Below are 14,674 nucleotides of genomic sequence, written 5' to 3'. Positions count from 1 at the left end.
TAAAAAGTTTATATTTGGATTCTATTGTATCCATTGTCTGGATTTTTTTCTTTGTCTGAATTTCCAGAACTGCTTCCATCACATGGATCTCAGAAAAGTATATAATGTAGTCAGGCCCAATATACAGAACAGAAAAGGATTTTTGATACTACACAATTAGAACTGTTATATTTATAAGACAACTGGTTAACAAAAAGCAGTAGAATTACAATATGTTAATCTAGTTGTTTGTGTACTCATCTGAATATTTCTTAGCTGTGGTGATGTCTTCCTGCAGCATAGATTTCTTTAACCCAATTTTATCCACTGTTTTTCAAATGCTCTCTTTTTAAAGAAAACTTCTTTTACTGCTCTCTGAACTTTTTCTTCATCAATATTAGCCCTGTCAGTTTTGCAGATATATGTCGTCAGCATCTACAGTATAGATAATTTACTTAATAACTTTATAAAAGTGAAGTGAAAGTTACAAAACTGAAAGTTGGCACCAGTTTTAAATCAGGACAGGGGTAACAGTGGACATTGTAGACGCTTACCCATCTGTGGTTGTCCAAGAGGCCATTTTGGATACGAAACCAAGTAGCAGCGAATATATTTTATTTGGATGAAATATTACACAAGAATAGATTTGAAGGTTAAAAAATCTGGACAAATTTGTTTGTACCCACACTGTAGCACTTCCTGAAAAAAAAGAAAAATTCTGCACAAAAATCTAATCAGATATTGACACGATTCCAAATTAGTGCAAGGATTGCAGTTTACTTTAAATGTAAAGGTCGCAGGATACTGGGATTTTGTTCCCACACAACTGTAGGTTTATAAATTAAAGAACACATAGAATGGGTTGTAATATTATGAAAAGAGTTTCTTATACTATACCAAGTACAGTGTGAATCACTTTACTGAAAACTTTCTTATTTGTTCAAAGGTATCTTCGGAGTATTTTGGTATAAGGGACTCTCAGTCTCCAGTGGCATGTTACAGAGTAATACATTTCGTTTGGATTTTTGCCCAATTAGTTCTGTATCTGCACTGCACTGAAAATAGTACGCAAAACTGCAAATGTCCACAGTACAAGCTGTGGCTCTTGTTTCCATTCACTCAGGATCTTGCTGTCGACAACAGTAAAACGTTCCCTACCACACTGCCTTTTAATCTGCATTCAGCACTGCTCATTTATGTCTAGGGTTTTGTTGCCTGGCGATGTGAGTCATGCGTTAACAGTGATATGTGGCAGTACTAGGAAAAGGTTTAAAGACGAAGAGTTGATTAATATTCATGCAATGGAGAAGCGCACTCAGTAGAGAAATTTTATAATCGCTGGCACATCTAACTTCCTCGCCAGACATCTGTGACTACGCTCAACAGTCAAAGACATTGCTACAGTTGTTTACATACACGCGAGTGTGTCAGTGATTACACTTTACAGTCTAGCTGCTTTTTAGCGTTTGTATGTTACTATGGATATAAACGCTACTTTCAACGTTTGTTTCCTGGGACAGTGTATACTATGTGTATTTAATTAACAAAGTACTTGTATGATTATCGTGGCTGGTTCTATAACGTTTCAAGTTTCAGCTCTAGCTTTTTTCAACCTCGTATTACCTTTCAAATTGTTTTACTGTTAAACTGGTAGCCGAAAATCAAGGGCTCTTTTAAACCGTTTTACCTTGTGAAATCAACAATGGTTCGGTACCTGATTCAAAATTAAAATTACAAAGAAGGGTAGTAGTCTCTAATACTACTGCCTGATGCTGCATTTATTAATTAAATATGAGCTGGTTTCCTTGTAGCGCATAGGCAGCATAGATATATACGTAGTATATTCTGATTAAGCATCTGTCATGGCAGAGAGAGAAGCAGAAAGTGAAAAGTCGAAGACGGAGGCAGCTTCTACTCCTGTGATTTCGGAGCAGGAAAGGGAATGGGCACAGGCAGCATTAGCGGACTTTAATAAAGGAAATTTTTCGTCATGCATTCAATACCTAGCAAAATTAGAAGCGGCTCGACCACAGGATATTAAAGTGTTGCATAACAAAGCAGTGGCAGAGTATTACAAAAGTGAACTAAAGAAAACGGATCTATTCCGCAAAAATATTAATTTAGTTTGCTCTCAGGTTAGTAATTTTTCCATCTTTTTCATATATCAAATGAGTCCCTGTACTGACATGATTTCCGTATTTGCTTTGCTGAATTTTTTGTCGTTTGTTCGAAATTGTTGGATTATTTGCCTGATAATCAATGTTCAACGTCTGACTTCGATAACTTCTTGTCAGTATTTTGAGGGATACTCTAACATGAATCTACAGGTTAAACCAGAACTTCACAGACAAACTTTCAGATGTTGTTCAGGATACCTTCTGAGTATTTTAGTTGGAAAGACCGATAGTCTCTGGAGCTCATTTCAGAGTAATAATGTAATTATGATTTACTCGGTTTGTTAGTGCAATGATCCTTGTTTCTGTGAAAATACCTTCACAAGTGTGAAAAAGCATTAAACTTAATACATAATAACCAAAATGTACAACCCACAAAACAGAGTAATGCAAGTACCCTCAGACCCTACTGTGATGCAGGTGCTATCAGTGCAGCAGTGGCTCAGTGTGGTGTCCTTGTGTTGCTTTTCCATTGTGTGAATATCAGTCAACTCTTCATCTGTAAACCTCTCCCTAGTACTGCCGCATATCACTGTTAACGCATGATTGACATCACCAGGCAACAAAACCCTAGACATAACAGAGCAGTGCTGAATGCAGATTTGAAGGCAGTGTGGTAGGGAACATATTACTGTTGTCAACAGAAAGTATCCTAAGGGAATGGAAACAAGACACAGCGTTTACTATCGACGTTTGCAGTGTTGCGCACTATTTTCAGTGCAGTGTAAATACAGAACTAATTGGTCAAAAAACCAAACAAAATGCAATAACACTGTAACAGGCCACTGGAGACTGAGAGTCCCTTGTACTGAAATACTCAGAAGGTACCTCTGAACAACATCAGAAAGCTTGTCAGTGAAGTTCTGATTCACACTGTACTTGGTATAGTGTAAGAAATTACAACCCATTCTGCGTGTTAATTTATAAACCTACATTTTTGTAGTAATAGTATTATGATTCACATTAGATAGGCTAGTTAGATGCCTCTCGGCTTTGTTAACTGATTATATTTTCAAAGTATCCTACAAACTTTACATTTAAAGCAAGCTGCATCCAGGCTCTAATTTGGAATCGTGTCAATATCTATATTTGTGCAGCATTTTTTTTTTTTTAAGAAATTGATGCACTATGGATAACTGTTATCATATACAAAAATTCTGAAATTACTATTAATATTTTCTGTCGTGGACAGCAATGGCTCCAACACACTAGGCCAAAACATACGTGTAGTTATTTCAGCTGCTGTTGATGACCATTCATCCAAGATAACATGCTGCATTCTCTGTACCAAAAAATCATCAGTCCAGTCACAAATTTAGTGTGAGACCCATATGACGATTCTTCTGTTAATATGCATAAATGTACTACTGAGCCATATGCATTTCGGAAGTCAAGAAGTATTGCATACGCTTGATTTCATGATCTAAGGCATTCTCACTGTCATATGAGAAAAGCATGAGTTACGTTCATGTGAGCAGTGGTTTTGGAATCCATGCTTGTTGGCATGGAGGAAGTCATTCTGTGTGAGGTAACTTATTATTTTTAAGCTATGTTCCATAACTCTACAGTAGGTGAATGTCATTGAGATTGTACGCCAGTTTTGTAGAAACTTCTGCTACCCTTCTTGAAGGCACTGTTGCTCTGTGATTTCTTCCAACCACTAGGCGCAGTTGTTTTTCATGTTAATTATGGTTAAAATGAGACCTGACTCAGCTGCAGTTTTGGTTTATAATCTGACAGGGATTCCATCATAGTATGAAGCCTTGTTTAAATTTAGTAATTGCAGCTGTTTTTCAATATCACATAGTGAGCATATCCACTTTGCTTTGCAACCCTCAATTTTAATTTGTGAGGCATTCATGACTGTCTGTACACAAAATTGATGCCACTGATAGCCTTTGCTGTTGTCCCCATTTTAACCTGCCTCAGGCACCTAGGATTTTAATAATAATAATAATAGCAATGTTGTTGTTGTTGTTGTGGTCTTCAGTCCTGAGACTGGTTTGATGCAGCTCTCCATGCTACTCTATCCTGTGCAAGCTTCTTCATCTCCCAGTACCTACTGCAACCTACATCTTTCTGAATCTGCTTAGTGTATTCATCTCTTGGTCTCCCCCTACGATTTTTACCCTCCACGCTGCCCTCCAATACTAAATTGGTGATCCCTTGATGCCTCAGAACATGTCCTACCAACCGATCCCTTCTTCTGGTCAAGTTGTGCCACAAATTTCTCTTCTCCCCAGTCCTATTCAATACTTCCTCATTAGTTATGTGATCGACCCATCTAATCTTCAGCATTCTTCTGTAGCACCACATTTCGAAAGCTTCTATTCTCTTCTTGTCCAAACTATTTACCGTCCATGTTTCGCTTCCATACATGGCTACACTCCATACAAATACTTTCAGAAATGGCTTCCTGACACTTAAATCTATACTCGATGTTAACAAATTTCTCTTCTTCAGAAACGCTTTCCTTGCCATTGCCAGTCTACATTTTATATCCTCTCTACTTCGACCATCATCAGTTATTTTGCTCCCCAAATAGCAAAACTCCTTTACTACTTTAAGTGTCTCATTTCCTAATCTAATACCCTCAACATCACCCGACTTAATTCGACTACATTCCATTATCCTCGTTTTGCTTTTGTTGATGTTCATCTTATATCCTCCCTTCAAGACACTATCCATTCCGTTCAACTGCTCTTCCAAGTCCTTTGCTGTCTCTGACAGAATTACAATGTCATCGGCGAACCTCAACGTTTTTATTTCTTCTCCATGTATTTTAATACCTACTCCGAATTTTTCTTTTGTTTCCTTTACTGCTTGCTCAATATACAGATTGAATAGCATCGGGGAGAGGCTACAACCCTGTCTTACTCCCTTCCCAACCACTGCTTCTCTTTCATGCCCCTCGACTCTTATAACTGCCATCTGGTTTCTATACAAATTGTAAATAGCCTTTCGCTCCCTGTATTTTACCCCTGCCACCTTTAGAATTTGAAAGAGAGTATTCCAGTCAACATTGTCAAAAGCTTTCTCTAAGTCTACAAATGCTAGGAACGTAGGTTTGCCTTTCCTTAATCTTTCTTCTAAGATAAGTCTTAAGGTCAGTATTGCCTCACGTGTTCCAGTATTTCTACGGAATCCAAACTGATCTTCACCGAGGTCGGCTTCTACTAGTTTTTCCATTCGTCTGTAAAGAATTCGTGTTAGTATTTTGCAGCTGTGGCTTGTTCGGTAATTTTCGCATCTGTCCACACCTGCTTTCTTTGGGATTGGAATTATTATATTCTTCTTGAAGTCTGAGGGTATTTCGCCTGTTTCATACATCTTGCTCACCAGATGGTAGAGTTTTGTCAGGACTGGCTCTCCCAAGGCCGTCAGTAGTTCCAATGGAATGTTGTCTACTCCGGGGGCCTTGTTTCGACTCAGGTCTTTCAGTGCTCTGTCAAACTCTTTACGCAGTATCGTTTCTCCCATTTCATCTTCATCTACATCCTCTTCCATTTCCATAATATTGTCCTCAAGTGCATCGCCCTTGTATAGACCCTCTATATACTCCTTCCACCTTTCTGCTTTCCCTTCTTTGCTTAGAACTGGGTTTCCATCTGAGCTCTTGATGTTCATACAAGTGGTTCTCTTATCTCCAAAGGTCTCTTTAATTTTCCTGTAGGCAGTATCTATCTTACCCCTAGTGAGATAAGCCTCCACATCCTTACATTTGTCCTCTAGCCATGCCTGCTTAGCCATTTTGCACTTCCTGTCGATCTCATTTTTGAGACGTTTGTATTCCTTTTTGCCTGCTTCACTTACTGCATTTTTATATTTTCTCCTTTCATCAATTAAATTCAATATTTCTTCTGTTACCCAAGGATTTCTACTAGCCCTCTTCTTTTTACCTACTTGATCCTCTGCTGCCTTCACTACTTCATCCCTCAAAGCTACCCATTCTTCTTCTACTGTATTTCTTTCCCCCATTCCTGTCAATTGTTCCCTTATGCTCTCCCTGAAACTCTCTACAACCTCTGGTTCTTTCAGTTTATCGAGGTCCCATCTCCTTAAATTCCCACCTTTTTGCAGTTTCTTCAGTTTTAATCTACAGGTCATAACCAATAAATTGTGGTCAGAGTCCACATCTGCTCCTGGAAATGTCTTACAATTTAAAACCTGGTTCCTAAATCTCTGTCTTACCATTATATAATCTATCTGATACCTTTTAGTATCTCCAGGGTTCTTCCATGTATACAACCTTCTATCATGATTCTTAAACCAAGTGTTAGCTATGATTAAGTTGTGCTCTGTGCAAAATTCTACCAGGCGGCTTCCTCTTTCATTTCTTAGCCCCAATCCATACTCACCTACTACGTTTCCTTCTCTCCCTTTTCCTACACTCGAATTCCAGTCACCCATGACTATTAAATTTTCGTCTCCCTTCACTATCTGAATAATTTCTTTTATTTCATCATACATTTCTTCAATTTCTTCGTCATCTGCAGAGCTAGTTGGCATATAAACTTGTACTACTGTAGTAGGTGTGGGCTTCGTATCTATCTTGGCCACAATAATGCGTTCACTATGCTGTTTGTAGTAGCTAACCCGCATTCCTATTTTCCTATTCATTATTAAACCTACTCCTGCATTACCCCTATTTGTCTTTGTGTTTATAACCCTGTAGTCACCTGACCAGAAGTCTTGTTCCTCCTGCCACCGAACTTCACTAATTCCCACTATATATAACTTTAACCTATCCATTTCCCTTTTTAAATTTTCTAACCTACCTGCCCGATTAAGGGATCTGACATTCCACGCTCCGATCCGTAGAACACCAGTTTTCTTTCTCCTGATAACGACATCCTCTTGAGTAGTCCCCGCCCGGAGATCCGAATGGGGGACTATTTTACCTCCGGAATATTTTACCCAAGAGGACGCCATCATCATTTAATCATACAGTAAAGCTGCATGCCCTCGGGAAAAATTACAGCCGTAGTTTCCCCTTGCTTTCAGCCGTTCGCAGTACCAGCACAGCAAGGCCGTTTTGGTTATTGTTACAAGGCCAGATCAGTCAATCATCCAGACTGTTGCCCTTGCAACTACTGAAAAGGCTGCTGCCCCTCTTCAGGAACCACACGTTTGTCTGGCCTCTCAACAGATACCCCTCCGTTGTGGTTGTACCTATGGCACGGCTATCTGTATCGCTGAGGCACACAAGCCTCCCCACCAACGGCAAGGTCCATGGTTCATGGGGGGGGGGGGGAATAATAGCAATAAAATGTACAAAATATCACAATATTATGAGGGCATGCTGAAAAAAAATAATGCATCCAAACTTTTTATGTGAAATCTCTTAAAGCTTTTTATTCTACATCTTTATTCTTAATGTCTACATATTTATTTCTCAACATACTCACCCTGGCGATGAACGCATTTCTTTCAACAAAAGTTCAGTTTGTTGATACTGCCACTGTAGAATGTTTGACTTTGTTGACGGAATCACAGCCTCACCTACACTTGTACAACTTCATAACAATCAAAGTGAAGTCCTTGAATGTGTTTTTTAAGTTTTGGAAACAGATGAAAATCAAATGGGGCCAAGTTGGGATATGTGGAGGAATACTGACAACAGTGAGTCCAAGGTGTCAGATTGTTGCTGATGTTGCAGTGCACGTGTTTGATCTGGCATTATCATGCTGAAGGAGAGGGTGCTCCATGTGTGGATGAACTCTTCAAATTCATGCTTTTAGTTTTCTGAGTTTACAGTGTGCCAACATAATTATTTTACACACTGGCATGTTACACACTACAGCCCAGAGTCCTCTAGTGACAGAGGCTTGCCACTTGCATCATTGAAGTAGGTAAGTCGACTGAGTAACATGCATAACATGTTAGATCTCACCTGATCTTGAGGACAGAATAAAAACTTGGAGGAAGTACTTTTTAGCACGCTATTGTATAATGAGTTGTTTACATCAGTGCTTATTACTTTGTTCTAGAATAACTTCCGAAAAATTACAATGCAGAAGTGTACATCACTTGAAAACTATTTTCAAGACTTTTAGTTTTCATGCTGCTCTATTCTCAAATTTGAAAACTCACACATGAAAAAATGGGAACACTTATAGTCGCCCTAGTAAAATATTCTTTGGGGAGGGAGAGGCGCATGTGCAGTGTTTTTGTTTTTTTTAATTGCTCCATGTTTTCTGCTATAAAATATCTGATGTGTGCTTGACTTTTGTTTTAGTGCTAAAAAAAAAAGATATTTATTAGGCCTACTTTCATCCAGTTCTCACAAATATATAAACATCACTTGTCAATTTCAGGCTCATATCAACATTGAAGACCTGGATTCATTAGAAGATGTAGAACATTGTGTTATATATTATAACCAAGCTGTTCTCTTATACCACCTGAAGCAGTATCATGCAGCACTCAAAATCATGAACAAAATTTTCAGCTTTATTGAGCCAATGGGTATGTATCTATCAATTGCCTTATTATATTTACTATATTAATGGGCTTTAGGAAAGTGTTTGATCCCTCCCGTCTGTTTTGACCCATGACGTCATCAGTATGATGGAAATGCCTACTTCCAATGTATACAAAATGGCAATGAAGTCGTCACTACATACACATGCCAACAAATGGAAACAAAAATAAAGATGATACAAGAACATATCACTCCAACAAGAAAATGAAACTAACTGAACAACTGTGGGAAATAGGAAGTTAGGTTGGGTGGGGACCAGCTAAACATATAACCATACAAAATACTGCATAATTCCATAATAAATATTATTAAAAAACAAATTTCAGCTTAAGACGTAATGCTACAGCCACAAAACCAACAGGAATCGTACACTTCACACGAACTATACAGCCCAAACAGAGCCCACAACATTTTTGTGATGTGTATAGCTGAAATGCAGTTCTGAATACCTACTGGCAAGCCACAATCACAAACTTCACACACCTACATAACTCACAAAGCCCCACTTAAACCAGAATTCCAAATATTCAAAAACCTTTATATGCACTAGCTCAATTAAAACTCCACTGCAATATTATAAATATAAAACAGACAAAACATTGAAATTACTATAGAATAAAACAAAAATAAAAATTGCTTACCAACAAAAGCCCCCGACAAAATCATCAAGGTTACCTGCCGGCACCCTCCCTCCTCATTCTCTCTCTCTCTCTCTCTCTCTCTCTCTCTCTACCATAGTGATAACTGACACTCAAATGAACCCAATACCAAGGCAACATCCACTACCAGAGGGCACTATCATATACAGCAACAGGATATCTACAGACATGAAACAACTCAAAAACACCACACTACAGTGGCATTATACATCACAATACCATTCCATCATGGCTCAAAGCCGTTGGGTGGAAATGGATGCCTCCAATGACCCTATTACTGTATATGGTATGGTAAAAGTTACACAGTAGACCCCACCTTGCATTTTTCATAGTGGATGAGCATCAAAATATTTATCCAAGGCTTGTCCATTGTCAAATATATGTGTCCCGGATTTACATTGTAGTTTCAGTTCTTATGATGAAAAACACATTAAGGATGTTTAAATATGGCACAAATGTAAATATTGGGCTATGCAAAAGGTCAGTCTTTTAGCACAATCTTTATTTGGTTTTCTCATTTGTTGGCTTCGCCAGCTCACAACCAAATTACGAGCTTTCAACCTAACATAGACTGGCTACACTACAGATCAGTCTGTTGCCACAACCAAGATTTTGGAGAGGGGAGGGGGGGGGGGACAGACTTTGTATTATTTTATGCATATATTTCCTTATAATGCTCTAGCAAAAAATTTACATGTATATTTGACAAAATTCATGTAGCATTTATTGTCTACAGATGGATAAATAAAATAAAAAAATATGACCATTACTGATGAAAAAGAAAAAAAGACTTTTGGAGATATAACTAATAGGAAAAGTGATAATATTATGAAAATTATGGGTTGCCAGAATAGAATAATGATACTGTTTTGAAAAGGATAGATTGCTACTCATAGCTGTATGGTGGGTAGCAATCTATCCTTTTCATAATGTCATCATTATTCCATCCTGGATTTTCCATTGTTTAATATGAGAAGTGAGATATTGCAGGGCATTTGTGTATGATAACTAGTATACTGGTTATTTGACATGGATAAACGTTTCAGTAGGCTTACCTTATTCTTTTCAATGCATTTTATGTGATACATGAATACAAAAAGCTTGTTTTATTTCTTGTGCAGTTGATATCAGCAACTGCTGTTGTCGTCCATGGTCACTCAACAATATTAGATAAAACTGAATAACAGCTCGGTTCTGATTGTACACGTTTGATCGATTATAGTACACCAGCAATATTTCCTGCCTTCGCACAGGTGGTACTAAGTATCTATGGCCAGACAACTTGTCTGGCCTAATGGTATTAAATTATACACACAAGTTTTCCTTGAGAATCAGTCTGTTTACTAATGAAAACCATAACAAAGCCGCTACAGTAATTCCTAAGATTAGCCTTCACATAGAGGTAGAAAAACTCTGACGAGGGCTTTAATTTGTAGTATGTAATGATACAGGAGTGACAAATTTTATATACCAGTATAGAGTGAAAGAAAATGTCGGTCGAATAAAACTAGAAAAAGTTTCTCAGGTTTGGGAGACAGAGAATCACGCACAATCTTTCAGAACCCTTAACTCATATGCCTGTGGCAGAGAGAACTGTGTATGACTTGGGCTTCATTTCTGAGTGACTGTTCTGATTAAGCATTTAAAATTTCTATGTTCCTTCAATCTTTTTTTTTTTTTTTTCCAGACAAAGGAATCCCTTACCATGGAAACCATAAAAGGGTATCATTACTTTTCTATGTTCATGTCCCTGTTTGTTACATTCCACATTTCTGCAGTTTAGTAGTATGTGGCTTACTTTTTATATGCATCTTTTGCCTCACAAATTTTCAGTTTGATAAATTTTCAAGCTAGTGATTCATTAAGTGGAAGTATCTGTCCTTATGTACTAATCACATGTGCTTCTTGTTAAGTCATTTCCAGTTATTGAGTGTACATTCCTGTATTTTTAACTAGATTTGTTAACTTGCAGAATATTGAGTTACAAATTTGGGGGAAAAAACAGGTCCCCAGAATGAGATTTTCACTCTGCAGCGGAGTGTGCGCTGATATGAAACTTCCTGGCAGATTAAAACTGTGTGCCCGACCGAGACTCGAACTCGGGACCCTTGCCTTTCGCGGGCAAGTGCTCCACCGAGCTACCGAAGCACGACTCACGCCCGGTACTCACAGTTTTATTTCTGCCAGTACCTCGTCTCCTACCTTCCAAACTTTACAGAAGCTCTCCTGCGAAACTTGCAGAACTACCACTCCTGAAAGAAAGGATATTGCGGAGACATGGCTTAGCCACAGCCTGGGGGATGTTTCCAGAATGAGATTTTCACTCTGCAGCGGAGTGTGCGCTGATATGAAACTTCCTGGCAGATTAAAACTGTGTGCCTGACCGAGACTCGAACTCGGGTCCCTTGCCTTTCACGGGCAAGTGCTCCACCAACTGAGCTACCGAAGCACGACTCACGCCCGGTACTCACAGCTTTACTTCTGCCAGTACCTCGTCTCCTACCTTCCAAACTTTACGGAAGCTGTTTCAAAAAACAGGTCACTCAGACCCCAGGATCTGAGGCACCCACTTGCTGAGATAACAATGGGAGAAAAAGATGAGGATAGAAGCTTTAGAGAGAGGAGCTCAAAGATATGAGATTGCTAACCACTATAATATTAAAAAAGGAAATGGATAGGTTAAAGTTAGATATAGTGGGAATTAGTGAAGTTCGGTGGCAGGAGGAACAAGACTTTTGGTCAGGTGATTACAGGATTATAAATACAAAATCAAATAGGGGTAATGCAGGAGTAGGTTTAATAATGAATAAAAAAATAGGAGTGCGGGTTAGCTACTACAAACAGCATAGTGAACGCATTATTGTGGCCAAGATAGACACAAAGCCCATGCCTACTACAGTAGTACAAGTTTATATGCCAACTACCTCTGCAGATGATGCAGAAATAGATGAAATGTATGACGAGATAAAAGAAATTATTCAGGTAGTGAAGGGAGATGAAAATTTAATAGTCATGGGTGACTGGAATTCGTCAGTAGGAAAAGGGAGAGAAGGAAACATAGTAGGTGAATATGGATTGGGGGGAAGGAATGAAAGAGGAAGCCGCCTTGTAGAATTTTGCACAGAGCATAACTTAATCATAGCCAATACTTGGTTCAAGAATCATAAAAGAAGGTTGTATACCTGGAAGAATCCTGGAGATACTAAAAGGTATCAGATAGATTATATAATGGTAAGACAGAGATTTAGGAACCAGGTTTTAAATTGTAAGACATTTCCTGGAGCAGATGTGGATTCTGACCACAATCTATTGGTTATGAACTGCAGATTGAAACTGAAGAAACTCCAAAAAGGTGGGAATTTAAGGAGATGGGACCTCGATAAACTGAAAGAACCAGAGGTTGTAGAGAGTTTCAGGGAGAGCATAAGGGAACAATTGACAGGAATGGGGGAAAGAAATACAGTAGAAGAAGAATGGGTAGCTCTGAGGGATGAAGTAGTGAAGGCAGCAGAGGATCAAGTAGGTAAAAAGACGAGGGCTAATAGAAATCCTTGGGTAACAGAAGAAATATTGAATTTAATTGATGAAAGGAGAAAATATAAAAATGCAGTAAATGAAGCAGGCAAAAAGAAATACAAACGTCTCAAAAATGATATCGACAGGAAGTGCAAAATGGCTAAGCAGGGATGGCTAGAGGACAAATGTAAGGATGTAGAGGCTTGTCTCACTAGGGGTAAGATAGATACTGCCTACAGGAAAATTAAAGAGACCTTTGGAGAGAAGAGAACCACTTGTATGAATATCAAGAGCTCAGATGGCAACCCAGTTCTAAGCAAAGAAGGGAAGGCAGAAAGGTGGAAGGAGTATATAGAGGGTTTATACAAGGGCGATGTACTTGAGGACAATATTATGGAAATGGAAGAGGATGTAGATGAAGACGAAGTGGGAGATAAGATACTGCGTGAAGAGTTTGACAGAACACTGAAAGACCTGCGTCGAAACAAGGCCCCGGGAGTAGACAACATTCCATTTGAACTACTGATGGCCTCGGGAGAGCCAGTCATGAAAAAACTCTACCATCTGGTGAGCACGATGTATGAGACAGGCGAAATACCCTCAGACTTCAAGAAGAATATAATAATTCCAATCCCAAAGAAAGCAGGTGTTGACAGATGTGAAAATTACCGAACTATCAGTTTAATAAGTCACAGCTGCAAAATACTAACGCGAATTCTTTACAGACGAATGGAAAAACTGGTAGAAGCCGACCTCGGTGAAGATCAGTTTGGATTCCGTAGAAATGTTGGAACACGTGAGGCAATACTGACCTTACGACTTATCTTAGAAGAAAGATTAAGAAAAGGCAAACCTACATTTCTAGCATTTGTAGACTTAGAGAAAGCTTTTGACAATGTTAACTGGAATACTCTCTTTCAAATTCTGAAGGTGGAAGGGGTAAAATACAGGGAGCGAAAGGCTATTTACAGTTTGTACAGAAACCAGACGGCAGTTATAATAGTCGAGGGACATGAAAGGGAAGCAGTGGTTGGGAAAGGAGTAAGACAGGGTTGTAGCCTCTCCCCGATGTTATTCAATCTGTATATTGAGCAAGCAGTGAAGGAAACAAAAGAAAAATTCGGAGTAGGGATTAAAGTTCATGGAGAAGAAGTAAAAACTTTGAGGTTCGCCGATGACATTGTAATTCTGTCAGAGACAGCAAAGGACTTGGAAGAGCAGTTGAACGGAATGGACAGTGTCTTGAAAGGAGGATATAAGATGAACATCAACAAAAGCAAAACGAGGATAATGGAATGTAGTCGAATTAAGTCGGGTGATGCTGAGGGAATTAGATTAGGAAATGAGACACTTAAAGTAGTAAAGGAGTTTTGCTATTTGGGGAGCAAAATAACTGATGATGGTCGAAGTAGAGAGGATATAAAATGTAGACTGGCAATGGCAAGGAAAGCGTTTCTCAAGAAGAGGAATTTGTTAACATCGAGTATAGATTTAAGTGTCAGGAAGTCGTTTCTGAAAGTATTTGTATGGAGTGTAGCCATGTATGGAAGTGAAACATGGACGATAACTAGTTTGGACAAGAAGAGAATAGAAGCTTTCGAAATGTGGTGCTACAGAAGAATGCTGAAGATAAGGTGGGTAGATCAGGTAACTAATGACGAGGTATTGAATAGGATTGGGGAGAAGAGAAGTTTGTGGCACAACTTGACTAGAATGAGGGATCGGTTGGTAGGACATGTTTTGAGGCATCAAGGGATCACAAATTTAGCATTGGAGGGCAGTGGGGAAGGTAAAAATCGTAGAGGGAGACCAAGAGATGAATACACTAAGCAGATTCAGAAGGATGTAGGTTGCAGTAGATA

The 14,674-nt window shown here is 38.8% G+C and overlaps 1 protein-coding gene across 2 annotated transcripts in view; it reads left to right on the top strand.

Annotated features, from left to right (window-relative positions):
• Window positions 1-1,376: 1,376 nt before the first annotated feature.
• Window positions 1,377-14,674, top strand: part of LOC126191124 (CCR4-NOT transcription complex subunit 10) — a 162,813-nt gene continuing 149,515 nt past the window's right edge. Inside the window, exons 1-2 of one of the 2 annotated variants that reach the window (XM_049931871.1) lie at window positions 1,377-2,114; window positions 8,471-8,621. In XM_049931871.1, the coding sequence (XP_049787828.1) occupies window positions 1,842-2,114; window positions 8,471-8,621 (424 nt within the window). In that variant the 5' untranslated portion in view covers window positions 1,377-1,841. Of the gene's footprint in view, window positions 2,115-7,688; window positions 8,006-8,470; window positions 8,622-14,674 lie in introns of those variants that run through there. The other variant, XM_049931872.1, reaches the window with a different exon arrangement.

This window comes from Schistocerca cancellata, chromosome 6 (assembly GCF_023864275.1).
Source record: "Schistocerca cancellata isolate TAMUIC-IGC-003103 chromosome 6, iqSchCanc2.1, whole genome shotgun sequence".
Classification (NCBI taxonomy): Eukaryota; Metazoa; Arthropoda; class Insecta; order Orthoptera; family Acrididae; genus Schistocerca; species Schistocerca cancellata.
This window is presented reverse-complemented; position numbering and strand designations above follow the sequence as displayed.